Source organism: Aspergillus nomiae (genome assembly GCF_001204775.2).
Source record: "Aspergillus nomiae NRRL 13137 chromosome Unknown contig00226, whole genome shotgun sequence".
Lineage (NCBI taxonomy): Eukaryota > Fungi > Ascomycota > Eurotiomycetes > Eurotiales > Aspergillaceae > Aspergillus > Aspergillus nomiae.
The window spans coordinates 23847-50696 of NW_015378281.1; the positions used below are offsets into that span (position 1 = coordinate 23847).

The 26850-nt window shown below is 48.7% G+C and overlaps 9 protein-coding genes across 9 annotated transcripts; 4 read left to right on the plus strand and 5 right to left on the minus strand.

The window, feature by feature from the left end:
* Positions 1 to 961: 961 nt before the first annotated feature.
* On the minus strand, positions 962 to 1726 carry ANOM_007165 (uncharacterized protein; the record flags this gene model as incomplete). The annotated part of the gene is made up of 2 exons (XM_015552421.1): positions 1632 to 1726; positions 962 to 1070 (listed from the first exon to the last, which is right to left on the minus strand). Exons 1-2 carry the CDS (start codon positions 1715 to 1717, stop codon positions 962 to 964), a joined length of 195 nt encoding a protein of 64 aa, XP_015405038.1. The 5' UTR covers positions 1718 to 1726.
* Positions 1727 to 3416: 1690 nt separating this feature from the next.
* ANOM_007166 (uncharacterized protein) lies at positions 3417 to 5037 on the plus strand (the record flags this gene model as incomplete). Its single annotated transcript, XM_015552422.1, has 4 exons — positions 3417 to 3500; positions 3558 to 3677; positions 3736 to 3828; positions 3889 to 5037. The coding sequence occupies 4 exons, from the start codon at positions 3417 to 3419 to the stop codon at positions 5035 to 5037; spliced, it is 1446 nt and encodes a 481-aa protein (XP_015405041.1).
* Positions 5038 to 6088: 1051 nt separating this feature from the next.
* Positions 6089 to 8013, minus strand: ANOM_007167 (ribosomal RNA-processing protein RRP9; the record flags this gene model as incomplete). The annotated part of the gene is made up of 2 exons (XM_015552423.1): positions 6089 to 7579; positions 7639 to 8013. 2 exons carry the CDS (start codon positions 8011 to 8013, stop codon positions 6089 to 6091), a joined length of 1866 nt encoding a protein of 621 aa, XP_015405040.1.
* A 420-nt stretch (positions 8014 to 8433) lies between these two features.
* On the plus strand, positions 8434 to 9245 carry pre1 (proteasome core particle subunit beta 4; the record flags this gene model as incomplete). The annotated part of the gene is made up of 4 exons (XM_015552424.1): positions 8434 to 8590; positions 8660 to 8909; positions 8982 to 9105; positions 9168 to 9245. Coding segments are annotated over 4 exons (600 nt in total), but the record flags the coding sequence as incomplete, so codon positions are not given.
* A 335-nt stretch (positions 9246 to 9580) lies between these two features.
* ANOM_007169 (ubiquitin carboxyl-terminal hydrolase family protein) lies at positions 9581 to 11487 on the plus strand (the record flags this gene model as incomplete). Its single annotated transcript, XM_015552425.1, has 2 exons — positions 9581 to 10262; positions 10319 to 11487. 2 exons carry the CDS (start codon positions 9581 to 9583, stop codon positions 11485 to 11487), a joined length of 1851 nt encoding a protein of 616 aa, XP_015405053.1.
* Positions 11488 to 11859: 372 nt separating this feature from the next.
* On the minus strand, positions 11860 to 14768 carry ANOM_007170 (uncharacterized protein; the record flags this gene model as incomplete). Its single annotated transcript, XM_015552426.1, has 4 exons — positions 11860 to 13720; positions 13775 to 14010; positions 14081 to 14446; positions 14733 to 14768. 4 exons carry the CDS (start codon positions 14766 to 14768, stop codon positions 11860 to 11862), a joined length of 2499 nt encoding a protein of 832 aa, XP_015405048.1.
* Positions 14769 to 15110: 342 nt separating this feature from the next.
* On the plus strand, positions 15111 to 18193 carry ANOM_007171 (U3 snoRNA-associated protein UTP13; the record flags this gene model as incomplete). Its single annotated transcript, XM_015552427.1, has 3 exons — positions 15111 to 15284; positions 15346 to 15373; positions 15456 to 18193. The coding sequence occupies 3 exons, from the start codon at positions 15111 to 15113 to the stop codon at positions 18191 to 18193; spliced, it is 2940 nt and encodes a 979-aa protein (XP_015405037.1).
* A 479-nt stretch (positions 18194 to 18672) lies between these two features.
* spp2 (spliceosome ATPase-activating subunit SPP2) lies at positions 18673 to 20229 on the minus strand (the record flags this gene model as incomplete). The annotated part of the gene is made up of 1 exon (XM_015552428.1): positions 18673 to 20229. One exon carries the CDS (start codon positions 20227 to 20229, stop codon positions 18673 to 18675), a length of 1557 nt encoding a protein of 518 aa, XP_015405046.1.
* Positions 20230 to 20888: 659 nt separating this feature from the next.
* eaf1 (MYB and HSA domain protein) lies at positions 20889 to 25824 on the minus strand (the record flags this gene model as incomplete). The annotated part of the gene is made up of 5 exons (XM_015552429.1): positions 20889 to 22128; positions 22184 to 22341; positions 22396 to 25325; positions 25554 to 25697; positions 25781 to 25824. The coding sequence occupies 5 exons, from the start codon at positions 25822 to 25824 to the stop codon at positions 20998 to 21000; spliced, it is 4407 nt and encodes a 1468-aa protein (XP_015405047.1). The 3' UTR covers positions 20889 to 20997.
* Between the last annotated feature and the right edge of the window lie 1026 nt (positions 25825 to 26850).

The window sequence follows — 26850 nt, forward strand, 5'->3', positions numbered from 1 at the left end:
GCGAGAGAAGATCAGATCTGACTCTAGATCAATCCTGGCAGCGGTTGGACGTGGATTCCTATTTTGTAATAATGGATCGGCGTTCGTATGCTGCGCAACCAAGCACAGCACACGATGTGCGGGGAAGATAGGACGGCGGGATAATGAGGGGAAGGAATTCTTAGGAGTTGAAAACAGTTTGGCCCCTCGGCGTGGTGGGCGTGAACTGGAAGGCGGTGATCGATAAAGAATATAGGCGCGCATTATCCACAATTTCAAGCGCTGCCTTTATCATATCGACTTATCAAACAAAAAAGTGTATGAAGAATCAATAATGAAAAATAAATTAATGATTAAATGAGGTTAGTGCCGTGGACAACAACCTGAGTTTGCCCTCAACATACATCAAGGGTTGAAAAGGCTATATACACCAATTTTAACATGATAACATAACGTTCTCACATGTGGTAAAAATCTTACAAAAAGTGATTGCTTAAGTATTTCTATGGTACATATATAGAGCGAAAAGACCAGTCATCTCAGAATCGGTAGCTTAGAATATAATTATAGTGTACAGACTTCAGGACATCTATCCAGAACCTTGTCGAGACAATCAGAACTATCATCCCCCCTCTGCCGAAAAGCAAGGGAAAAAAAAAAAAAAAAGAAGAGACGAACATCCACGATAAGGACATAAGCTGTATCAATTGGAGAAGAAGCTTATGTGCCAACCAATGGTATGTTTCAGCTCGAGATGCTCGATCGCCCAGTTTCTTACCAGTATCTTTCAATAGGATAGCCCGGCTCCGAGATGTGTAGTGCAATGCTGATGAAGACCAGAAGGAAATCCTTTCAGGCACCGGGGATATTGATCGCCTGGCACTCTAGCTCTGGTGAGACTACCCAGAAAGCTTTTTCTGTGTCAACTGTGATATCATTAGCAAAGTAGGCCTAAAATAGAGTTCTACTGAGATGGGCAGGATTAGGCCATTGAGCCATCGAGGGTAGGAAATAGATTGGGAATATCAACGCAAATTAGCTTGAGAGATATATAGATACATACCCACTGCTTTTTGCAGTCACGGTAAGCCCTACCACGCATTTGAGTCAGCTACAGGTTCTGGTAAGAACGTGGCAGGAAACATGTGAATGCATCCGACTACTAGCTCGCCGATAGGAGGCCCATCTCTAGGTCTATAGCACCGTACTATATCGACATAGAAGGGCTAGATACTCACTGGAAGTAATCGTGACACATTTCCCTGTCGAAATTGTTCCGTTTCATACATTTCAAACTCCGATCAGCGAAATCTTGGCATGGATCATAGTACTCGCTTGCACTCTTGCTGGAATATGGAGTATGTCATCAGTAAATTTATGGGAAATAGGGTAAAATAGGAGAAGAAAAAAAAAGAAGAGCCCAAATGAGTCAAAAAGAAAAGGTTGAGCTAAGAATCAAGCCTCAGGTTTCATGACATGTGCACCCTGATTCAAGAGACTACGAGTGACTTGACTTTAAGAATTTTTGAAACAGGACCCCTCTTAGAAAAGATGATGATGAAGAAGATGATGATGTAAAGATTTTGACATAAGGAACATCCGTGAGATGTACTTCTGGCGTTGATAATGTAGAAGATAGCTGGACGACCTACTTCGTGAATCTCTGTTCCGTGTTTGACCAAGAATTAGGATGGTCTTGTCCCGATGAATCGGATTGTCGATCTGATGTGGACGCCATGATTGCGTGGCTAAAAGGGGTCAATTGTATGTGATTGATGCAGGCGACAGCGTTGGCCAGTATGGATGATAAAGTGGTGCGGTTCTTACTAGGAGTACTATTCCCGAGTCAATGTAGGTTTGTTCCTGGAGAAGTTTGGCCCCACAATTGAAGGTCTTGGCACAGACATCTCTTTAGTCATGCTGTTCCATCGTAACTAACGAGTCCATAATTCCAAGTTATACTTCTTTTACTCGTACAAAGATACCAAAAATATTAAAATTGTGAAACTGGAATAACCATATTGATTATAATTGATTCTCTCACTGGTGATATAGTACTTACCATGAACAATATTGAGCGACTCTTGTACCCTGAAAGGGTTAATCTCTTATTCGCTTGCCACCGGTTGAGCTGTCGATTGAAGAACTTTGTACGGAGTACTAATCAAGACTCAGACACAAGTACTAGCTAACTAACCTAGCGGAGTAGGCTACAAGTGGTCGGGTGGAGGTGGAGGCTAAGGATGGATAAAATGGGATGACATTATCACGGCTGAAGCGCCGGGCTTGCATGATATCACACCATTACGCGCATCTAACAGTCTTAGCGCTAATATGATCTCTCGTTGTTGGTGACAAGCAATCTCCCGCAAGACTGGAGAGCGGAAGAAGTGCAGTAGCCTGGAAATAAAAACAAAAGGAATAAAGAAAATGATATTGAAATGGTAATCACGGTTGATCTTGTCGCGATGGCTTTGTACCAGCGGTTATTGTGGGGGATGAGGAAAGACCCATCATGTTCCTATCGACAACGGAATACAATGGGCCTAAATAGCCTATTTGTTTCCTTTAGTAATTTTTCTTTTTTATTTTGTTTCTTCCGCCTCTCCCTCCTATTTTTTCATTCAAGGTGCCGTAGGTATGCTAATATTATACAATACATTCGAACTGTAGTCTACGGAGTTTCACCCTCGGAGTAGCGAGAAGCTGGCGGAACAAAAGAGAGAACGGATTAATTATTCGATTGTCTTCGACACTCCATTGCGCTCTAACGACAGTATGAGGGGGAATGGTGACAACAATCTTATGTTGCAATCTTCTGGTGATTGTATAAGCGCGTACCACGTAGCTAGAGACAACGGGATGGAGGATGTTGGAGAGTTTGTTGGCGAGAAGGGAAGTGAAGGAAGCCATGATTGATCGGCTTTCATTCACTAGTGAGGGACTAAACTTTAGTCCATTCCGGTGGAGAATTCGATCGGACTTTAAACCCAGCGTCTCGACTGTTTGTTCGGTTTGCGCAAAAGCTTCCGAAAAGAAAAGGCAAAAAAAAAGGCAAGGCATGCACTCCTGCAGTCCAATCCTGATGGCTTCTTGTTTTCCTTCTTCGTTTCGCTTTACTTTCAACCCCAGCTTACCGGGAATAAACAATTAAACGACATCAGAAGCGCCGTTCATACATCCGTCTCTTATCGCCTACCTCATCCTATCACTCACAGCTCTAAAGTAAACTCGAACTCCGCCCCCTCCCCGTCATGCCGGCTACACCCTTCCTTATTTAAAAAAACGAGCCCATATATCTAGCCACCACCTGTCGTGACACGTCTCTTTCTCCCAATACACCGACAAGTTTTTCCTCACAAAATTCGCGGAACGATTTCAAGAAAACTTTTTGGCTCCCTCTTCTTATCGGGATCCGTTCCGACAGTCTTGCGCAAATGTCCGAGTCAACTCTCGTCGGAACCAGGTCCGGACAGGGTTCCAACAACACAAACGCGACGCTTGGAGGTGATGTCCCAGGGGTGAGCCGTAATAGTATATGTTCTGAAGGAAAGGGCACTAATTTGCTTCTTATTCAGCTCTCCGAAACATTACAGGGACATGTCGACGATATCCGCGCGCTCTTACAATGTGGCATTTGCATAAGGCCACTGTACGAACCCTTCACCCTTGCCTGTGGACACTCATTTTGCTATAGTGTTTGTGGCCCTGATCTGTATGATCGTCTTCTTAGAGTGCTAACCCTCCGAGCTTTAGTGTTTAACGTCATGGTTTGCTGGCGGGAGATCCAATAAAACATGCCCCGACTGCCGAGCTCCGGTCAAAACACCACCTGCCCCTGCATACTTGGTAGGTACCTTGAAAGCCCATAAAACCCTGATTTAATCATCTGGTACCTAACGCGTATAGATCCGTGCTGTTGTCCAACTATTCACGAGTCGTGCAGAGCTTTTAGAAAAGGGAGAGACGACGGCCGAGCATACGCGCCATCAACGTGAGGAAGCTGAAAAGTTGGAAAACGATAAGAAGAACACACATCCCAAAGTGGGCGGATTATTCCGCGGCGCATTCAACAAAAAACTCCCCGTCGCGCAGCCCATCGTTGACCTGGAGGATAATGTCATTCGCTGCCCGCGCTGTTCATGGGAATTGGAAGACTCAAATTGCGCACAGTGTGGATACCGACGAGATGAATGGGCTATTACAGGTACATCAGACGTATCAGATGCATCAGATGCATCAGATTCAACCGATTCACGTTCAACCGTTTCAATTTTAACCGATTCAGAGGAGAATTCTGAGATGACGGACTACTTGGATGACGAACTCGAAGATGGATTCGGCGAATTAGACGATTTCAATTGGAACGGTTTCCAGAATGGGGTTCCTATTCAGGGGAGAGTTGAAGTTATTCCCCGTCATTTATACAACATAATTCGCGATTATCATCAGCACCATCCGCCACACCGCCATGTCTTTGCGCACAATGGCCACATCGATGACACGTCTTCAACTGCTCATGACACCGAAGAGACTGACGACTACTCGGAAGACACAGACATGGACTCGTTTATTGATGACGATGAACATATCGACCAGGATCACGATTCAGACTCGGACAGATCTACGGTAGTTGGAGGTCCTGAAACGCGATACTTGCCAGATCAATATCAAGTCCAGTTGAGCTCAGAGATGACCATGCCTCTGGCCGACGACTGTACCGATGATGATCTGAGTAGCTTAGACGAGATCCCAGATAGCGAAGAGGATGACGAGGATGACGAGGATGAAGATGATGAGCCTATCCGCCCTCCCGTAAGTGGAAATCGGCGCCGCGTATTCCCAGCCTCTAATGGGGCTTCAAACTCGCCTGTCCTCTCGAGTCGAGCTCCGCGAGCTCCGAACGTGGATCCCTACGCGATGCGCCGGCAGGCATCACGTAGTCAAACTACAAACACGGCAGGAACTTCCGCCTCGAATGCAATAACTCTAGACGATGATTCTGACGAAGGCCCAGTTCGACCGTTCCGAAGGAATTGTCGGCATGGCGCTCGTTAACACTCGTTACCCTTACATTAGATACGATTTGACCATAATCCCGGATGATCTTCAAGGTGGATCTTATAGGACTCGTTATCTATAGCTTTTTTTTAAGGGCAGATAGAGACAGGTCGGACAAAGGAACAGGCTGCATGGATTAGTGCGGCTACATAAGGGCGTGTGTTTCAGAGTTCGACATCCATGTATTGGACTTTACATCTCAAGGATAACTCTGATCCGGATGTTCGATCACGCCCGACTAAGCCTAGCTGTTATAATTACACCTTAAGGGGTTGAAACATTTAGTCCCAAAAGGTACATGAGACTGGTACTGGCAAGGAGAAGGCTCTTCGCTCATCAACCACTATTTGACTACAAAGAAGAAACACTAAGACCCAACCCATTCTATACCCCAGCTACTTTCTGCGTGATTCCTTTCTGGTTACCTTGTGCATTGGTTAATCAGTTCTTTTTTCGTTATTTCCTTTTTTATAATCCTAGCGGGCTTCCTTTCCATGCTAATTTTAGCATGTATGTATCAACATCACTAGTAGTTCGGGCTTCAGGAATTGCTGCGTGATGGAACGAAACGTGATGAGAATTTCTATCAAAACAACTTGAAGTATGCTTCTCAGGGTCTATATTAGTAGGTTTACGCCAACTGTAGCTGATATTTTCGCTGAAACTATTATACTAGTCGCCTTTGAAGATCAGTGTTTCTGGGTCTTAGTGCTGGCTTTCCGGAGTATTTCTTCTCTTAGGGCACGCTCTTAACGCAAGAAGCGTCAAGAGTTTAATTTCACCTGACAGAGATTGACTATCGGTGATATATTGGATCCTTTAATGGTGGGTAACTTTAGAAACATAACCCATTCAAAATCATTGCAGTACGCCTATATACAAGGCCCAACGCCCTTCAGCCCAAGGGACAGCTTCCAATGCAGAGAACTTTTTTCTTCCTCTAAAAGATATGTAAAGACCGCCGCCCCGGGAATAAAATACAAGGTAGAGAAAGATGTGGATACACACGCCATGTCACAATAACCTCATCCCATTTCATGAATACACCTCACTTCGATTGAGGGTTACCGTTTATGAAAGGGACTTCGAATACCACAGCGCCATTACGGCCATCGGGTGCAGATCCCTCGTGGTAATTGTTCGCGAAGCCTTTCCAGCGGCCAAAGCGATGTTCCTTGCCCACTGCTGCGACAATGCAGAGACCTCGGGGCTCTGGTTCGGCGGGCTTCGATTTAGGCTTGGACTGGCCGGGCTTGTTGGTCTCTGCACGACGTTCGAAAACTGCAATACCGTTGATGACGCCCTTGACGAGTGGCTCGGCCTCTTCTTTAATCTCATCCATTTTTTGCTTTGACCCGTCGATGGCCATCTGGTCTGCGTCGACTGGGCTGTCGAAGGCTAGGGACTGTTTCAGTTGCTGAGATGGGGTATCAGGTTCTAATGAGGCTCCGCCAATGGGCCCCAGTGGGATGATCGTTCTCTTGTCTTCCGAAATTTTCCATGCGCGAATCCATCCATCCCAGCTGCCGCTAAGCACGATGTCGGTGCCTGGGAGCGTAGCCAGCGCGGTGATCCAGCGAGGATTACGCCGCATGTGACGGGCATTCGACGCGGCTATTTTTGGATCGACTTCTGAAGACAGCTCATCGAGCGGAGGTAGAGGGTCCAGACCGTGGGCGAGAGTTATTGTGTGAAGTGGTTTCTTTTTATGGACGGACCAAAGGGAGATCGCACCAGAGTCCGAACCGGTAACGAAGTGATTCGGAGGCAAAGGTGCCACACAGTCAAGGTTATTTTCTTGGTAGGAGTGCTTGGAAGATCCTCCACGGAAGATTAGCTGAGACTCATCTACGACCTTCCACAATCTGGCGGTGCGATCGCGGGCTCCGACACTGACACACTGATCGATTGTCATCGCAGCGAGAGAAGAGATATGGTCCTGATGGCCAAACAATGTCTCAACGTATGCATGGCCTGCAGTGCTTAAGGACCATGTTTTGATAGTCCGATCAAAAGAACCAGAAAATAGTTGTTCTCCGGAGCTCATGGTAGAGATATGACGAGCAAAGGCAAGCCCACTGATCGAGTCGCGGTGCTGTGTAAACGTCTTCAAGGGGGTCAATGTCTCTGCATCCCAGATTATCAATTTCCGATCCTCTCCACCAGTAGCAACAAACTTTCCAGATGGCGATACAGCCACGGACAAGATATTCTTAGTGTGACCATGCTCCTCATCACTTTCAGCAATCTTTTGCAGGCCCCGCGTAAACCTCACCTGCTTAGGCTTCTTCCGTTGTGGTCTTGGCGGGCGTTTCGATGAGCTGTTTTGTCCACCTGCTGAAGAATCTGCGGTTGCGTGACTGGGGGTGGCAAGCTCCCATTTGATTAACGTTTTATCTTTCGACACCGTATAAACATATGGTGCATGGACGGCAATGGACGTTGTCGACTGGGTATCTGCCCGGAAGAATGAATGCGAGGCTGCGGAGAAAGACAGATCTGAAGCTATCTGACGATATGTGCGCCCTTTGAACTCGTCCTGCGCTAGGAATCAGCTGTTGGCTGATCTCACGGGTAGCGAAAACTGAGGGCACATACCACATCCTCCTTTAATCTCTCAGCAATTAAATCTCGATCAATCTCTGCTGCGTCGAAGCCATATTCATCTACTTCATCCCGAACATTATCCAAATATCTCTCAGCAAGCTTTAATCTCCGGTCTGCGGCCGTCTCTCCTTCGTCGGAGTCCGAATCACTCTCTTCTCCTGAAACTCCAGATACAATGCTCTCGGCATCATCCTCATCCAAGTCACTACCCGAAATTGATTGCTCCCGTCCCTTAGTCCTTCTACTGCCCTTGGCGCCTGAATCTCCATCTGCATCAACACCTCGTTTCTTCGACGCGGGGGCTCCGGCGCGGTCTTCCCTCTTGCGCTTCCGCTGGGAAGCGGGTAATGTGAAAAAGGACGACATAATCCGGTATAATCAACTGAATTCCGCGCAACAGGACCTCCGACGCTACGCACAATCGATTGGGGCGGGTGGAAACGATAGAGCTGTTCGGAATTCTTTTTGATGCGCAACTAACTTTCACTTTTTTTCTGCCGGTGGTCCGTGCAGGTGGAAAGCGCAACAACGTAACGCCTAATTGCTGACTCAGCCGAGCAGCTCTCCGCCTCAGGCTCGCAAGCACAGCTCCAGGCAATCAAGCTCCGCGCGGCGTGTAATGCTTGATTGATCCATCATCTTGAATCTCTCACCTTCCCTCCATCTCCTTTTCTTCTCGCACTTTTCCTGACCTCTATATCTTCTTGACATACACTTAAAGCTTGAAAATGTATGCGAACCTCTGTATGTTGATGAGAATCCTCTCGGCTGATTGAAGCTTCTAGGGAGGTTCTATTGGGTATCACCGGCAAGGACTTTGTCCTGGTGGCAGCGTCCAAAGCCGCCATGAGGGGCCCAACTATTCTTAAGGCCGAAGATGATAAGACACGACAGCTCAACAAACACAGTCTGATGGCTTTCTCGGGAGAGGCAGGAGATACCGGTGCGTGGGATTACATATGTGGAGATGGAGGGGTGTAAGCATGGCACAGCTAATTTGCTCCCGATACAGTGCAATTTGCGGAGTATATTCAGGCGAACATCCAACTATATACTATGCGGAATGATACCGAACTTGGACCGAACGCCGTTGCCAACTTTGTCCGAGGAGAACTTGCGCGCAGTCTGCGATCTCGGAGTCCATACACGGTCAACCTGCTGCTCGCTGGTGTCGATGGAATCACCGAGAAGCCTCACCTGTACTGGATAGACTATCTGGCTTCTTTGGCACCAGTACCATATGCCGCTCATGGTTATGCCCAGTAAGTTTTGAAGATCAATTCTTCATTGCCAGTTCGGTCGCTGTGGAGGAGCACGGAACTAAGACACTCTAGATACTACTGTCTCTCAACACTCGATAAACACCACCACCCCGATATTTCCCTCGAAGAAGGCTTAAAGCTTCTAGTGATGTGCACAGACGAGCTAAAGCGTCGATTGCCGATTGACTACAAGGGGGTACGTTGCAAAACGAGATTCCTATTTAATTGGTACAATATTGGCTAACTGGCTTTCTTCAGGTTTTGGTAAAGGTTGTGACCAAAGATGGCGTGAGGGAAGTAGACTTTGATAATGACAAGATCGTCAAGAGTGCTTAATGCGGTGTTGTATATCATACCATTTTTGTCTTTTGTTTTCGGTTTACGGGACTTGGTTTTCAGACGATCGGTTGCATGGCAGGGTATTTTTCATGACTTTGTAGTCTCGCCCACAAATCTATTCGAGGTAGAGAATAAGAGAAATGACCCTTTGAACGTTTGCTTCTTCAGTCGTATTGTCACAATGCTCCACACGGATTTACTCACTGTATCATGTATGACGCTGTACGCAGCGGGTGTTTGTCGTGTTTGCACTCCGCGGGCCCATCGCGTCTTCCAGCTTTCAATCCCGCGGAGCCAGAATCTTCGTGTCTAATTCACCTTTACACAGAGTCATGATGTCCAAGAGGCAAGCTGAGTTGTCGCTCGAGGAAGATACTGTCGCCGGTTCTCCTGCTATTAAAAAGGCCCGTGTGGAGGACGACTTCGAGGAAGGTGATCCGCGCCATGGAGCCCTTCCATTACGACGGGCGAGCGGCCAAGAGAGAGAAGAGGATGAACGCAAAGGGTATGATATCCTAGCTGCTGCGGACCAGGAGGGTGAAGAGCTGGAAGAAGCGGCGGTGGATAATGGCGCCGAGTCCGATTTCGATGATGCCGACGATGACAGGCCTGTAATTGCGGCTCCCAAGCGCCAAAGTGCACCTATGGAGGGCTATAGCGATCTTTATCTTGATACGATTAATCGCGAAATTCTTGACTTCGATTTCGAAAAACTGTGCTCGGTTACCCTTTCGAATATCAATGTATATGCGTGTCTTGTCTGCGGCAAATACTTTCAAGGCAGGGGCCCGAAGTCGCATGCTTACTTCCATGCGCTTGAAGTCGGCCATCATGTTTTTATCAATATGGGGACCAAGAAGGTGTATGTCCTTCCGGAGGGCTATGAAGTGAAAAATAAGAGCTTGGATGATATCAAGTACGTGGTAGACCCGCACTATAGCAAGGATGAGGTCTCCAAGCTAGACAAGGAGGTACACGATGCGTTCGATCTCGCAGGAAATCGTTATAGACCAGGTATGCTCATAACCATAGATTACTTTCCGCCAGAGCATTATTGACCCTTTACATAGGTTTCGTTGGTATGAACAACATCAAAGCCAATGACTACTTGAATGTGGTCGTGCAACTTTTGGCGCATGTTTTTCCAATCCGCAACTACTTCCTGCTACATGAGTTCCCGACACCTGGCACACCTCAATTAGCTCTGCGCTTCAGCACACTAGTGCGAAAGCTATGGAATCCAAAGGCTTTCCGATCCCATGTGTCGCCGCACGAGTTGCTACAGGAGATTGCTCTTCGTTCATCAAAGCGCTTCACACTGACCCAACAGTCTGACCCGGTGGAGTTTATGTCATGGTTCCTAAACAACTTGCATCTTTCACTCGGGGGCTCTAAGAAACCTTCCAAGACACCAACCAGTGTGGTTCAGGCCGCATTCCAAGGCCACCTGAAGATTGAAAGCCAAGCAATCACTGCTCACTCAGATACCCAAAACGCTCGTCTAGTCTTTACGGAATCTGGCGACATTAAAAGCCAGACCACTCCATTTCTCATCCTCACATTAGATTTACCTCCCACTCCTCTCTTCCAATCCGCCAATCGGGAGTCAATCATTCCCCATGTTCCTCTGACAACACTACTAAACAAGTACAACGGCATCACTGCTTCAGAGAAGCTGGCTCATCGAGTCCGCCACCGCCTTCTTCACCCCCTTCCACCTTACCTATTATTCCATATCAAGCGATTCAGCAAGAACAGATTCGTATCTGAACGTAACCCGACAATTGTCACCTTTCCGTCACCCCGCTCCTTGGACATGTCGCCCTACGTAGAACCGAACCCGGACGTTTGGCCGCCAGGTGAACCGATCCTTTACGACCTCGTCGCCAACATTATCCTGGACCCGGCTGTAGCTGTTCCTGGTGCCACCGACGAGGCAGCCGCAGATAAGGGTGTTAACGCAGCATCTGGGTCATCATCGACCGGCGCTGGTGCAGGCAGCGAGAAGGTTTCGTGGATGGTCCAGCTTCACGACAAGGCTATGTCTGCGGAGAATAGTCGACAACACAGCGAGCGTGCTGGTGAACAGCAAGGACCGGAGTGGCTTGAGGTCCAGGATCTGTTCGTCAAGAAGGCAGAAACCGAAACCCTATTCACCCGAGAGGGATATCTTATGGTTTGGGAGCGGCGAAAGGTCCCGGGCATGAACAGTCGGAAGGGGAAGAACCCAGCAAAATAGATGTTGGGACGTCATCATCCACATCGAATACATTCCAGCTCCACAGGTGGTTAGGTACTGGTGTTAGTTCTTAATATGTGATGTGTATGTATGTAAGTTCGTTCCCAGCTTGGTGTCATAGTACCGTTTGTATAATTAAGGTAATGATGATGATAGAAAAAAAATAGTGTTTGGGTATTTTGTCCTTTTCTACATTATTTGAAGCGAGGTAATGTAAATATAAAATCCGGTAGGGCCTTTCAGCATTGATGATGATGTGGCCATAGGCTTCAGTATTATGTTCTGTTATATATGATTCAACTGACTGAACTGCTTCGCCCAAATCGCAATACAAATAGGTGGGTATCTATAGTGGGCATTCCAACAAAATACTCATAGTGTTCCCCATCCGCAGAATCTTCTGCCAATCCTAATTGCTGTGCCTGAGATTACTCCCCATACACCAGCATTTACAGCAGCGTGCAGCCCCATCATAAGAGCTAATTTACCCATGTATGCAAGCATGTCAGACCGAGAGCCACCACCGCCCAAAGCCCCTAGGGTGCGGACATCAGCAGCGGACGATGCATTAGATGATAGATAGGATGAAGCAAGAGAGCGAAGATAGAGAGATTCGAGGGGAATGAAAAGCACGGTGGTGATCATCGACGCGAGATGAGAGGCAAGAGAATCGACAGGATGAGACGATAGTATTGTTATCCGGTGGGCACTTGAAGAATTTGTGTTCTCCGAAGGACCTTCGCGCACATTTGGATCGGATATACGGGGGTATATGCCTGAATCGAAATCGTTCTCCCCAGTTGGCTCCGCTTCGGAGGGATGGTTACGAGTATCTTCCTGGCTGGGCGGCTCTTCCACACTTTCTGGCAGTATGTTGGCAAGACTTGACGACGGCCCTTCGACAGGAGATTCGGCGGTAAAATCATGTATTCCTCGAGCTTCTTGTTGGCCTTGAGGCACCAGGCCTAGCACATCTTCCCCATTTCCAGGAGATGCGCCTGGCGTCATGTTTGAGAGGCCATCGCTGTCCACGGCATCCGAATGGACAATTGTAGAGAGGCTTTGGTTTTGATGAGCTAGGATTGTGTCCAAGAGCTCTGTGATAGAGCGGCGATGACCTGTTTCGCCATTAGAAGTTGGAAAGTCGATATCATTACCAGGCCGAGGACGCAATTGGCCCGGGTTCTGAGCATTACGGTTGCCCAAGAGTTCCAACTGCATAGTAATGATATCAGAGTTCTGGTGAATTAAAGAAGCACGAACATGAGGAGAAGTTGGTGAAGACGTTTCGGGGGATGATTGTCGAGAGAAAAGGGTGTTTGAGCGTGAGTTCCGCTGGCCTTCGTGAGCATCATGTTCGCCATGCGCCTCAGTGTTTACGGCGGGAGAAACATTAGCAGCGGGAGAAGAATCGCTTGTACGGCCTAGTGGAGCCATCTCTGAAAGACCCCCAGTGCTCATCTGTGCTGGTGACTGATGAATCTCGTCCTCATTCGATAGTACACGGTCACCGCTGAAGTCAAATCCGGAATCGGGTACTGGGGCAGTAACAGGCGTGCTGGGTTGACCAGAGCGTGCGGCCTCATGAGCTTGGACCACCTCTTCTGGAGCTGGAGGTACTGCTTGTTGTAACCGGCGAGTTCGGTTTTGTCGTTCATTTTGCAGTTGCTCGACGCTTATAGGTAAGGATTCAAGCCATTCTTGTCTGCGGCGGGAGTCAGCAGCTTGTTCGGGGGCTGCTGATGTTCGTTGCGTCTTAACGCCAAACCACGATAGCATCCAGCCCTGAAGAAATTTTACTTCACACATGAGATCTTCAAGCAAAGAAAGATTGTTACGACGATTCTCTTCTTCAGATCTGCGCCCAAGGGTTGGGGCCATCCAATCGATGAGGTCATTCTCGAGGGCCACTTTGATGGATAGCTCATCCGCAAGCGTTGGTTTTGGTAGTCGTCGGCGAATTAACCGGTAAAGCCTTATCTCGATAACTGGACGAAGATAGACGTAAAGGTAGACGAGAAGTGGAGGGGCTTTCAGTAAGTTCAAACAGAAATCGCCCACGGACTGCAAGGTGAAGGCTGCAGGTATGGGTGGCAATAACATTGTGGTAAGTTCTCCCAAAGGTGCCAGAAACCGGATTCCTGGGAAGCCATACGGATGAACGAGGTGAAGCGATTGTAAGAGTGAATACACATAAGATTGTATAGCGAGAACAAGTAATGTTCCCCGAGCCCTATGCAACCATTAGTTTCTTTTAACACCATCTGACGTCTCGGAACCCACTTACGCAGAATGTAGAATTGTAAATGATGATCGCACAAGTTTCGAAAGTACGTCATTGTCAGGAAATCTGCTTTGCAATGAGGAAATTAAGCGCTCGAGAGGATGATGTCGGCAAATTGATAAGCATGTCGATAGAGCCCATGCTGGAATCCCTGCGAAGTAAAACCCCAATATGCCATATGAAGCACGTTCATGGGCTATGATACCCATCAGGGGAATATGAGTGTAGCTTCTGAATGTCTGCAGAACAAGACTTATGAATCAAATCTCTGGGTAAAGTAAACTTCACCTTTCACCATATTAAACGTACCTGTATCCGACCTGTAAGTGACGATGTCCACCACGAGCCTAAGAATGCCGAAACATGATCTAAAGTAGCCATAACCAGTCCGTAGTCATTCTCGGCAGCTATTATATCGATTTTCTGCTGTTCACTGAGGCCACTCGCATTGCCGTCCTCGCTAACAACGATACCCATCGTTGAGAGGATGTCATTCTTAGCTCTCCGCAGCTCCCTCCCGAATGATTTGGACTCAGGATTGATGGGATGCCCCCTCTCATCATAGTGTTGAACATACCCATCCGCATACCGAGGAGATACCCTCTGTTGGGTTGGGCTGCCCAGGTCCACCGCTGGATCTGCAGGGCGCTCAGGAGCTTCATATGGAGAACGACCCTGAATATTAACAGTCAATTATCAGAAGCTTAAAAGTTAGAGCAAACAATAAGATAGCAGAATATGATACGATCATGTGGCACTATAGAGAGGTATGCGATGACACCAGCCGACAGTGCTTTATATTTGACATTCTAATAGTAAATGACTTCATAAATGTTGCACGGAGAGATCTGAGGGTAAATATTTGAGAGGAGCAATGAACAGAAGCGTTCGTTATTGATGAAGTAGTATAGAACTAACACAAGCCAAGAGGATAGCAACGGATAGGGAACTGGGAGCCTACCAAAGCCAATCGGTTCAAGTACGCCTGTCGCCCCATGGCGTATAATAGCAAGTAAACTTTTTGAAAGCCTCTCTAGATCATTTTTTGGCAGGACTGGAGAATAAGATATTGACGTTCAAGACGATGTTATCGAATGGACATCGATGTTCACGTGGGCGCCTGCCGCGCCTGTAGCGCCTAAAGCACGGCCCCGCTGCGATCGGCCTTTTTTGTGACAAACAAGACAAACGTCTCAAAAAAAGAACAAAAGTTTCGGAGCGACAGTACTTTCGACTGCATTGAAGCGATTCAACCCACTTATACTTTCCATTTTATCTTGGATATATGATGGCGCGATAGATTACACGGCGACACTATTTCTGAGATCCGCGCGCGAAAATGTCTAAAGCTGTCGTTAAGACGACCTTCGAGGCGTCTCGGACTTTGCGTCCCATATACACCGGAGGAAGTACTGCGCTAGATGCCAGTGGACGTTTGCTAGTAGCTTGTGTGGGCGAAGATGCTCTCATTGTAGATCTTGAGACTGGTGATCAGCTCGCAAGCTTGGAAGGAGTGAGTTCTGTTCCCATTTGCTCCTGTGCGGTGTTGTCGCAAGTTTCTAACCAAACTATAGGATGGAGAGATTATCACCAGCTTGGCTAGTGAGTTGCCCACTCTACATCCTAGCGCTGTTCCTGTTACATTTCAACTTATTCAAGTAGAGCATATCTAACCATATACTAGTCACGCCATCCGCTTCACATGTGGTCGTTTGCTCGCGATCAATGTCTATGCGCATTTATTCGTTGACTCCCTTCGAAGATTCTTCACGGACCCTCGACGCGAAGCTTGTGCGAAGCCTTAAGCCCCATACTGCACCCGTTGTGACAACCGCTATCGACCAGACTAGCACTCTTCTGGCAACCGGTGCTTCTGATGGCTCAATCAAGGTCTGGGACATTCGAGGTGGTTATGTTACGCACACTTTCCATGGCCATGCTGGTGTCATATCTGCTTTGTGCTTCTTCCAGGTGCCGTTTCAAGATAGCGAAAGCAAGTCCGCCTCGAAGAAAAAGAAATCCAAGAGGAAGTCGGATGATTCTGATGAGGATGAGGACATGGAAGATGCTACCCCTGTCGCGTCTATTGGAGGATTTCGACTTGCCTCGGGCAGTGAGGAGGGCAAGGTACGGGTGTGGGATCTGAACAAGCGGAAATCTATAGCGTCACTCGATTCTCATGTCTCGGTTGTACGGAGCTTATCGTACTCGCCTGCAGAAAATGCATTGCTCTCAGCGGGCCGAGACAAGACTGTCATCGTATGGGATGTCCGCACTTTTAAAACTCGCAGAATCATTCCTGTTCTTGAAAGCGTGGAAGCGGCCGCCTTTGTTGCCGACAGCGGGCTTGCTCTAGTAGGAGGTGAAAATGGAGTGTTGCGTGTCTGGGATTGTAACCGGGGAGGAGAGGTAACCCATGAGCAAGAAGCTGCTGCCGAGTTCGAGGCCATCATGGCAATCCAATACACCCCGGGGATACCATTCGCAATGACCGTACATGCTGATCAAACCTTGAGACTTCATTCACTTGAACCCTTGTTGGATTTCAAGCCTGGATCTTCGCTTGATCCCCTACCAGTCATAAGGCGTATCTCGGGTAACGACGACGACATTATTGACCTTGCATATGTCGGCCCAGATCGATCAATGCTGGCACTGGCTACTAACACTGAGAGTGTTAGGCTGGTTTCGGTGGGACGATCCGAGGACAGGCCGTCTGATAAAGAAAAGGATTACTTTGGCGCAGATATCGCTCATCTTGAAGGCCACGACGACATCATCATATGCATTGATGTGGATTGGTCCGGCCACTGGCTGGCGACGGGCGCAAAAGATAACACAGCTCGTCTTTGGTGTCTTGATCCCAAGACGTCCACCTACACCTGCTTTGCTGCTATGACAGGTCATGCCGAGTCTCTGGGTGCTATAAGTTTCCCTCGCGTCCCGCCACCGGCTAACACACCTGCACGAAATGACCCTCTGAGCCATCCTCCACAATTCCTACTCACTGGTTCTCAAGACCGCACTATTAAGCGATGGGATATAGGCAAGTTGGCTCCGCTCAGCTCTTCCAAGCCGCATACCCCAAAGGCGGTTTTCACCCGCAAAGCTCACGACAAAGATATTAATGCTTTGGATGTCAATCCAACATCGACTCTATTTGCATCTGCTTCACAAGATCGTACTGTTAAGATCTGGTCAGTTGAAGAAGGATCGGTTGTAGGTATCCTCCGCGGACACAAGAGAGGAGTCTGGTCGGCGCGATTCTCTCCCCATGGCACCCCCGTCATTAGCTCCAGCGCACAGAGCAGTACAAACAGGGGTCTGATAGTTACTGGATCTGGCGATAAAACTGTCAAATTATGGAGTTTATCGGACTATAGCTGTCTCCTTACTTTTGAGGGCCACACGAACAGCGTGCTCAAGGTGCTTTGGCTTCCGCCTTCAGATTTGTCAACCAAGAAAGATGATGAAGATGAAGATGAATCGGCGCCGGCACAAAACAATGCCACACAGGCGCGCCCTCTCGTGGCGTCTGCAGCTGCAGATGGTCTGGTCAAAATCTGGTCCCCATACACGGGAGAACTCGAGACCACACTCGATAACCACACAGACAGAGTCTGGGCACTAGCGAGCCCGACACCCTCCGGCTCCCGTGCTGATGTTCTCTCTTCTAGCACACATAATATCTCATCCCCATATGCCATTGCCTCTGGCTCTGCGGACTCCACCGTCACATTCTGGACTGACACTACATCCGCGACTTACACCGCTACAGTTAGTGCGAATGCTGCCCGTATTGAGCAAGACCAGAAATTGGAAAATTATATCAGGGCTGGAGCGTACCGTGAAGCCATCACACTAGCCCTCCAACTCAACCATCCCGGAAGGCTACTCTCTCTGTTCACAGCTGCAGTAGATGCTTCTGACGATCCATCCTCAACCGATGCAGAGAAGAGCGAGCGTGCTAACAGTTTAACCGGAAACCCTGCGATTGATGAGGTCCTGCAGACTCTCGACTCCAATAACCTTCGTACTCTTCTTCTTCGGTTACGTGATTGGAACACGAATGCTCGTACTTCCCGTGTTGCACAACGCATCTTGTTTGCATTATTTAGGTCCTATCCCGCCTCAACATTCATCGAGCTCGCCACAGCAAGCATGGCAAATCGACGCAGTGACAGTCGCACTGCAGCCGGTATGAAGGACATTCTGCAAGCATTGTCCGCATATACAGAAAGGCATTACCGTCGAATCGAAGAGCTTACGGACGAAAGCTACCTTGTGGAATGGGTTCTAGGAGAAATGGATGGGGGTGTAGGCCTCGGAGGCTTGGGCATCTCTGGCGCTCGGGATGTTACTGACAGTGCTACGGATGATGTACCTGAGCATGAGAAGGACACTATCATGCTGGGAGCATAAGATTGTACTTTTGTGAACGAGGATATGTACAGATAGACAAAATGATTTGTGTGTTTGGAATACTGTGATATGTCGGCGCATTCTCTTGGAGCACTGTTGCATTTACATCTGATACGTTATTGGAGGAAAGTGTATTTAAAAGTCTTCTCAGAGGCAACCTTCTGTTGCCGGTAATTGATACTTTCTAAAAGTACTCCAGACTATGTAGTGTTGTATACCATCTTTTAGGCCCAGTTTGGACTACGCTTTCCCCCTCCACATAAACTAAGAAGAATGTTATATCAGGTGCGACTTACAAGGTACCATGATCATCGGTACTTAGGATGGGAGATGAAGCATTATGTCGTGTTCACATAGGATAAAAATTCACATCACTATATACCGCAATGACAATGGTGGTTGGTATCCAAGGTATCTAATACATTTGTATCTCAACAAGTCTATAATGAGGGTTTCGACAATATCGCTGATCGGGAATATCACCTGTTATCATGCCTCCGTCTCCGGTAAGAGTCACGGTCACTGTCTCGATCCCGATCTCGACCATGTCTGCTTGATGTATTGGACGAGTGTCTGCTGGAACTATAGCGATCATCATCCCGGTACCTGCGGCTCCTTTCTCTGTCTTTCTCCCGCTCACGACTGCGATCGCGCTCGCGCTCGCGACGACGGTCGCGGTCACGATCCCTATCCCGATAGGACCGGTCATCCCTACTGTCGCCATCGTCATCGTCATGTCTTCGTCGTCTCGAATGACTTCGGTCTCTCCTGGAGGATCCCGTTTTCCGCCTGTCAGAACGATCATCATCGTCTCGTTCGTAGTCACGGCGCCGGTAATCCCTATCCCGGTCTTTGTCACGTCCACTCCTTTCAAGATTGCGTTCCCTTCGTTCTTTCCATTCATCATCATCTCTCTTTGACTTTGCCTCCTTCTGCAAGGCTGTGAGTTCCTCCTCTGTTATGGACTCGCCTGTCTTCTTATTCCGCATCATAACCGGCATATAAACACCCTCTGTGCTGGTCTCGCCTTCTTTACCATTTTTCCTAGCTCCTTTGCGCATTGCAGCCTTTCCCCAAGCACCAAGCTCCGCTTCCGCCCCCTTACCTCCCGATGCGTCCTTCGCCCCAATACCCAGAAAGCCCGGTCGACGCTCAGGAATCCGGGGTTTATCGAGAACCGCAGAGGAGCCATATTTCCCCTTTCCAACGGCCTGGCCTTCTTTCCAGCCCATTCCTCGAAGTAAAGCGGCACCAAACTCTTCTACAGGAATCGCATTATACTGATCCAGTGTTGCTGACTCAGGCCGAGAAGCAATATCAGCCTGGAACGAAGTTGTTTCATCGTAGCGTCCCCCAGCTCCACCTTCCTCCCCGTCCACCGGTCTAGACTCAATGACAAGATCCGACCGTCCCTCTGTCTCGCCTTTACTCTCACGGATAAGCGCACGAAGGGCAATCTCATCTTGCGTAAGCGGCTTCTGTTTCTCCTCACTGGCAGGCTCGGCATCTTCCATCGGCTTATCGCCCGCCTCGTCCTGATTATGTTGCTCTGTACTCCGCTGCTGCGCGAAACTAAGACCGTAAGCCGTACTCGGACTTTCCGTCTCTGTATTTTCCCCGGCAATCTCGCCTCTCTTAGCAGCTTCCTGTATCGCTTGGACCTCCTTCGGGAGCAGATTCTTTCCCTTAGGTTTCTGGCTGACGCCGGGCCGATTCCGCCAATTATTGTTGCTTGCGACCGGTATAACTAGCTCGCGCTTTTCATCCTTTTTGTCTGCAGATACGGCGGTCCCTGTTTCTGTATCGAATTCCGTGACGGCTTCATGCACCGGCGCTCTCTCTTCTTCGTCGGATTCATCGTCATGGAGATGATGAGGTCGGCGCGCAAGTGTTCGGCTGGGGGTGTCGGCTCCCCGAGTAGATCTTTGGAGATTGAATGTGGTTTTCTTGGTCTGTCCATTTGAAGCTGATGATCCCCCGCCTAGCGATAGTGAGAAAGGCTTCGACGAGCTGTCCCGCGGCAGGTGTGAAGCCATTGTTTTGAGTCTTTATTTTGATCGCAACAGTTAAGTAAAATGACGCGAACCCATAACCAGACAGGACGCAAACCGTGACTTGAATCTTCGGCGACAAAGATTATTCAGTTTGTTTCTGCTTCGACCGTTGAGAGGTCGCATCCTTAAAGGAAAGCGGTTATGGGTGGCGATGCCATTTTTTAAGCGCGCGCTTATGTGTGAAGTTCCCGTTTCGGGAGTCAGGTGCTATCTATCGATGAAAGATATCGTGATAATAATGAGATAAGCTAGTCGTACAGTCATAGTCATTGATGTCTTTTCTAGATATTGTATTTCACCCATGCCAACCAATGTCCAAGTACGTATGTGTACTTTCGTCTCCGTCTTATCAATACATGTAGTACAAAATAGGGGTAACAGGGTACGAAACAGAATCGTGGCTTGGAGATGCTTCCAACCAATCGTGAATCGTATGCCAATGCATGATATCAAAAGTCAATGCTAGAGTGTAGAGGCGTGTAAGAGTTTGGGGGAACGTCAGGCGGGGCAAGGTAGTAAAAGGTGGTGAAGAGGGCAAGAGTGATGAAACAGAGGTAAGGTGAAGGGGTATGGAAGGTAGCATAATATTGCACGCGGTTGTTAGAAAGGCTAAAAGGTAGAGACACGGGGCGGAGGGTATGGGTAATCAATAAAGAGTTAGGGGTCAAAAATATTTACAAACGAAGATTAAAGGCACAAGTGCAGTAGATACGAGCTGCCAACCGCCAGTGCTTCTGAAGCCCAAGGAGCTTAGCTGCTAGCGGTTTGAGCCTGTGGAGGGTTCGGGCTCTTGTTCGAAGGTGGCATAGGACCACCCTGAGCACTGCCACTGCGTTGGGTCTGCGGTGTTGCGCTGCGGCTCGGTTGAGGGACAACTCCATTCATGGCCGGCGAGTTTCCAACGCCCACTCGGTTTTGTTGAGCAGTTTGAGGCACTCGCATCATAGGCGAGTACCCTTGCGTTTGAGGCATCTGTATCCCAGGGCTACCATTCATGCCGCTCGGAGGAGATTGAAAGTTTCCATCTTGCGACATCTGATAATTGGCCTGGACGGCTCCAATATTCCCAGCGGCTGCATTCATTGCAACCTGAGACATTCTCTGCTGTTGATACTGATGCAATCGTTCGGTGGCCAACTTATTCACTTGCTCTGCGGGCATCCCGGGGTGCGTTCTCTGGATCTGGTTTTGCAAGCTGCTAATGGTCGGTACAACCCCACTTGACAACAGATTAGGCTGTCCCATGCGGGGTGAGGGAGTAGAGACTCCTTGGGGAGTAGCGTTGTGAAATGATGGGCTTTGCATACCACCCCCAGCCTGGAGAGCAGCCATCATCGCGGGATTGTTCGGGGTCCCATTAACATTGGGTACGTTCATATTCGGGGAATGAGATCCCTGGCCCACAAACTGTTGCTGGTTGTGAAATTGCTGCTGAGGTTGCTGAGGTTGAGGCTGCGGGTGTTGCGGTTGCTGCCTAGATTGTAAGAGCCGTTGTTGCTCTTGAAGGCGGTTGGCTTCCCGGATGACCCGAGTGTTGTCTGGAGTCGTTTGCATTGGCATCCCAGGTCGAGTGGCAGTTGACTGTTGCATTCCGGACTGGGGCACCATTTTCATAGCCATGGGGTTAGGAGGCATGTGGCCATTCGCAGGTCCGCTTCCAGGAATTGCTTGCATATGGGGCCGTCCTTGGTTGGCACCAACGCCAGGCGGTATTCCATTCGGCATTCCATTCGGTAGCCCATTCGGCATCCCATTAGGAGTATTGGCGGGCATAGAGGGGGTTCCAGGGTTCTGAGGCATAGCATTCGGAGTTCGGCCAGGAGCGTTCATCATAGGCTGCTGGTTAGGCATTTGCCCAGCACGCTGAGCTGCCAAGTTCGCCTTTAAAAATCTCATTAGCAATGATTCGAATTCTGTGCCTGTGATGGAAAACTACCCTCTGTGTGGCTATCATCTGCTGCCGGTATTGTTCTTGCCTCTCCTGCAGTTTTAACTCCCGCTCATACTTGAGTCGACTAAACTCGGCAGGTGTCGAAATAGGGGGCTTTGGCTGGTTTGCTTCGTTGACTTTTCTCAATGATGCTAGTTGAGAAGCTGAGAAAGCGTTAGTACGGCGTATATTAGATTGTCAACCTCTTGTTTCCTCACCGTGTTGTTGCTTTTGAAGCATCGTCTCCCGCTTCTTGGCCAACTTGCGCATGGCATCGAGCAAAGCAAGATGCTTCGAAGACCGTCTACGGTCTACCCGGACGGGCTGTGTGGTTCGCCTACGAACTGGGGGTAATGACTGGGGGTTATTATTGCCCTGTTGCTGTTGCTGTTGCTGTTGCTGCTGCTGTTGTTGCTGCTGGGCTGCTTGCTGCTGGGCTAGAACAGTACGCTGTGCTGTCTCCAACCTTTGATGATAAGCCCTGAAGTACTGTGTCTTTGACATATCCGCAGGCAATCCCTCCAGACCAATCCACCGTTCAAAGCATTCCCAAGGGGTTCGCCTCTCCGCCCCAGAGGTGAATTGCGACGAAGGAGTCAAACAGCTAGAGATCAAAGACCAGTTGTAAGAGTACTCCTTCACAAGACGGCGCAATTCATCATCCTCTGCCCATGTCCATTGAGATGACTGACGGGACTCAAAGAAGCCAACCGAAGGCATAGGGTATTCAGTTGGAGGCCTAAAGGTATGCCCCGGGTGAATACGATCACGTATATGCTTGTTCTCGGGTCGGAAGAGGGCAACATTTGTCTGCTCTGGCGGCAGGTCCAACAACCCTTGCTCTGGATCGGAATAATACTGCGAATAATCATAACGACTACGTTTTCGTGGCGGTTCATCATCAAGGAATGCTATCTTTCCAGAAGCGTACTTTGAGACTGGTAGAATCTCAGTCTTCCACACAGCATCCGGAGATTCCTTGAAAGTCGGCAGGTTGGTTTCTGGAGCAATCCCAACTGGAGAGTAGACAGGAAGTTCATCCAGAAGCTTTTGAGCTGCCGGCGTCATATCTAGCGAGAATGTGAATTCATCTGAACTAAGGGAGAATATTGCTGCAGGAGCAACCGTATCATGTAAATCATGGCGTGGCTCATCATTATAGCCCTCGCTAACCGAGTCTTCATCTGTTGAAGGTACTAGGTCTGGAGTCGGGTGAGATATTCCCAGCATTTCATCTCCTGTCTCCTCTGGAGGCGACATCATATTAGTATCAGGTTCGACCTTCTTCTCTAATTTGAGTGGTGGAGTCCTAGCATGCACACGGAGCAACGACCTATGTTCTGGCTGACTGTTGACATACTCAGCACACCAATCTGCGCAACTTTTGGCTGCTGCGATCTTCCACTTCCTTTCTTCGCGAAAATCAGTGCGCATCCACTTCATGTGATCTAAAAGAACATCCCAGTGCGTCCCTTGGCGAGGAGGCTCTAGTGATCGCTTCATTTGGCGCAATGGCCACCGATTTGCATTTTGAAGCTGATAGATGCGGCGAAGGGTGCGACAATCCATTTGCTCTTGATATTCAAGGTGATGATTTGCGGTGGTTAAGGTTTTATGAGCAGAGGCAAGGAGGGTACTGAGGCTTATGCCTCGAGGGGGGCTATAGGCCTTGCTCTGGAACAAGGTGAATAGATAATCCCGTTCCTCGTTCAACTTCGCTAGGTCACCAGTATGCTGGCGGACAAGATCCATGGAGTCGGCTTGATCCTGCAGTTGTTGTTGCTGCTGCTGTTTTGGAAAAACAACTGTAGACAGCTTGCTCCTTTCTCTTTCCCGTGCCTTCCTGTCCTTGAAGCTTAATCTTGCTGTGGAGTCACTGGAAGCCTTGGATACAGCTCGCGCCGCCTCTGCGGGTTTCTCAGTAGCAGAGGCTTTATCAGGTTGTACCACCGCCGGTTTTGGGGCTTCGCCGAGGATTTCAGAAACAGATTTATGCCGGATGGCACCGGAAGAGACTCTGGTTGTCATTCTTTCGGGCTGTGCTGGCCCAGAAACGGTTTGTGCGCTCTTTTTCGGTGCCGAAGTTGCTGGAGCCAGTGCTTTAGGCTCTACCGCATTCGAGGGTTGGACCTGTTCGGTTTGGGGTGACGCAGGCACCCCATCATCCTCTGCGGGTTCGACCACTCCATCAGGCTTCTTTGATTCCGGTGCTGGGAGTATATCGACCGAAACTTGCTCCTCTTTCAGCGAATCCTCGAGGCCTGCCGGTGCTGAGTCAACACTCTCTTGCAGCACTTCATTCGTCGTCGAAGACCCATCGGTGCCACTATCCCCGATTGTTTTCTTCGAGGCCAGCGAGCTTTGCCGAAGCGATTGCGCCTCTTCTAATCGAAGCTGTTCATCCGGCGTAGATGGTACCAGGATTGGAGGTACTTGGGTAGGTTCCTCAGGCTTAGGGCTTGGTACAATATTATCGGTGGGCCCAGCTCCCTCCGCTGCAGGGGTCGTCTCTGGCGATACAGCAACCGGGACAGGAGTATTGTTGGAATAAGGACCGCCAGAAGACACAGGAGAGAGCGGTTGTTCGTTGCGAGGAGCCACTCGACTTAGAATGAGAGACGGCCGTTCATCATGCTTCTTTTGACCAGACGACACTTCAGCGGGCCCAGAAGCAACCACAACCGGTGGTGTCGGCTTGACCTGGCTCGGTGAGACGCTAACCTCTGCAGAGTCATGGCCTTGGTTGCTCTTGGGAGTTCCTGGCACAGCAGAGATAATCTTCTGCTCAGGGGCCGGCGATTCGGTCGGGGGTGCGACGACTGGAGTAGATGCATTAAGACCTTGCAAGCCTTCGGAAGTAATGCCAGGCGCAGGCTGAGTAGGGGCTTGGGCTTCTTGCTGTTGCTGCTGTAGTACGGTGCCCGGAGGTTTCTGATCAGGTAGCTTCTGGGGCAGTGGTATCTGTTTGCCGACCTCAGGAGCAGTTTGAGAAACAACAGCTTCTACACCCGCCGGCGGACTGATAGGAATGGCATTGGAAGCTTTCGATGGTTCGGGACGTGACTGCACAGCTTCTTGGTACTTGCGCGATAGAATCTCTGCGTAATTAGGTAAGGGTGGAAGGGTGGCTTCATCGTAATAGCGACCTCTTCAGAAGTCGATCAGTAATTGCGACCAATTGGGGTATATAGTATTACATGTAATTGAACCCATTGAGAGCAAGAAAGCAAGACTAAATAAGATACAATGATGAAAACCAAAACGAGATTCGAAAGACAAAACAAGAAAGGGAGAAAAAAAACCACACAGAGGGAGAGGCAGAAAAGAAAAGAAAAAAAAGTAAAAAACAGAGGGGAATAATAATTTTAAGACTTACTTGGAAAGATCGTTGGCGTCGAGGAACGCCTGTTCCTTCTGATGGTATAGCGAGTCCGCGGACGGGTTCTCGGTCGCGCCCGCGAAGCCTACGGTCGCAAAGTAGAGCTCGCTCAGTTTGCGCTTCCGCGACAACAAACAACGTCTAAAAATTAAAAATGAGCGATAATTCGATATCGCATGAGGCAGTAAAATAGAATGCATCGCTGGGAGATAATAATTACTTACGCGATCTCATCGTTCTTAGACCGAAGGAGCTCTTCGCGGAGCATCGAGTCTATTTCGGGAACACAGCATCCGATTAACGCGCTAAATTAAAAAGGAGTGGGTTGAGCGAAGTCATCCAGGTGGAAAAAATCGCTCAGAAATGATGGAAAGGATGGGGTTGTGTTGTGATGGGATGCAAAGTATCAAGACGCGCGAAGATTAGACTTGAAGGGATTTTTGGGGGTTGTTAGTAGTGATGAGACTTTTGCACGGGTAGTATGGAGGGAGTTTTTGGTTGGTTGGTTGGGGAGCAGAAAGGGAGTGTAAAGTAATTGAAGAGAGCGTGTGGTTCCGGGAACAGAACAGCGCGCGCAAAAGTGATCACTGGTAAATAGGTATGGTATTGTTATCGAGCGAAAAAGAAGGGCCCAAGTCCTCCCCCCAAGTCTGGTATGCTACCCAGTTTGAAAGAAAATACATTCGCTGCAGCCTAAGGCAGACATAGTCTCCCTTGCCTTCTAGGCGTTACTAGGACAGACACTTATTATGACCTCTGCTCCATTTTCAAAGGAAGCAAAAAGTATATAATAAGGACAAGGGAAAAAAAATAATATCATATTTTTCCCATAATTTTTTTTCCTCCATTTTTCTCTTTGTCTGAATTTCCCTTTCCCAAAGCACCTGCACTTATGGGGCCTACCTCCATACACCTATCATTGCCGCATTCAGTATCTTGGTACCTAAGGCACCATCGCCCTAGTTTCATCCTCACCGCCTAATACGTCCGATAATGACTGGCAGAAAAAAAGTTACCCGCTTTTTTTGGACTGCTTTCATATCTACATTTTGAAAAAATCATTCGTCATTGGTGAAACACCAACCAGCATTATTTTACACGATTCCAAATCATGGCCAAGCGCAAGAGAGAAGAAACGACCAAGGACACTCAAGTCTCGAGTCAACAACCATCAAAGGTTGTTAAATCAACAACCAGTCATGAGACTCGCCCATCATCTGGTGATTTACCGGCCGTCACCTTGCAAATAGTCACTGGATCATACGAACGGGTGCTGCATGGCTTCACTGCTGCC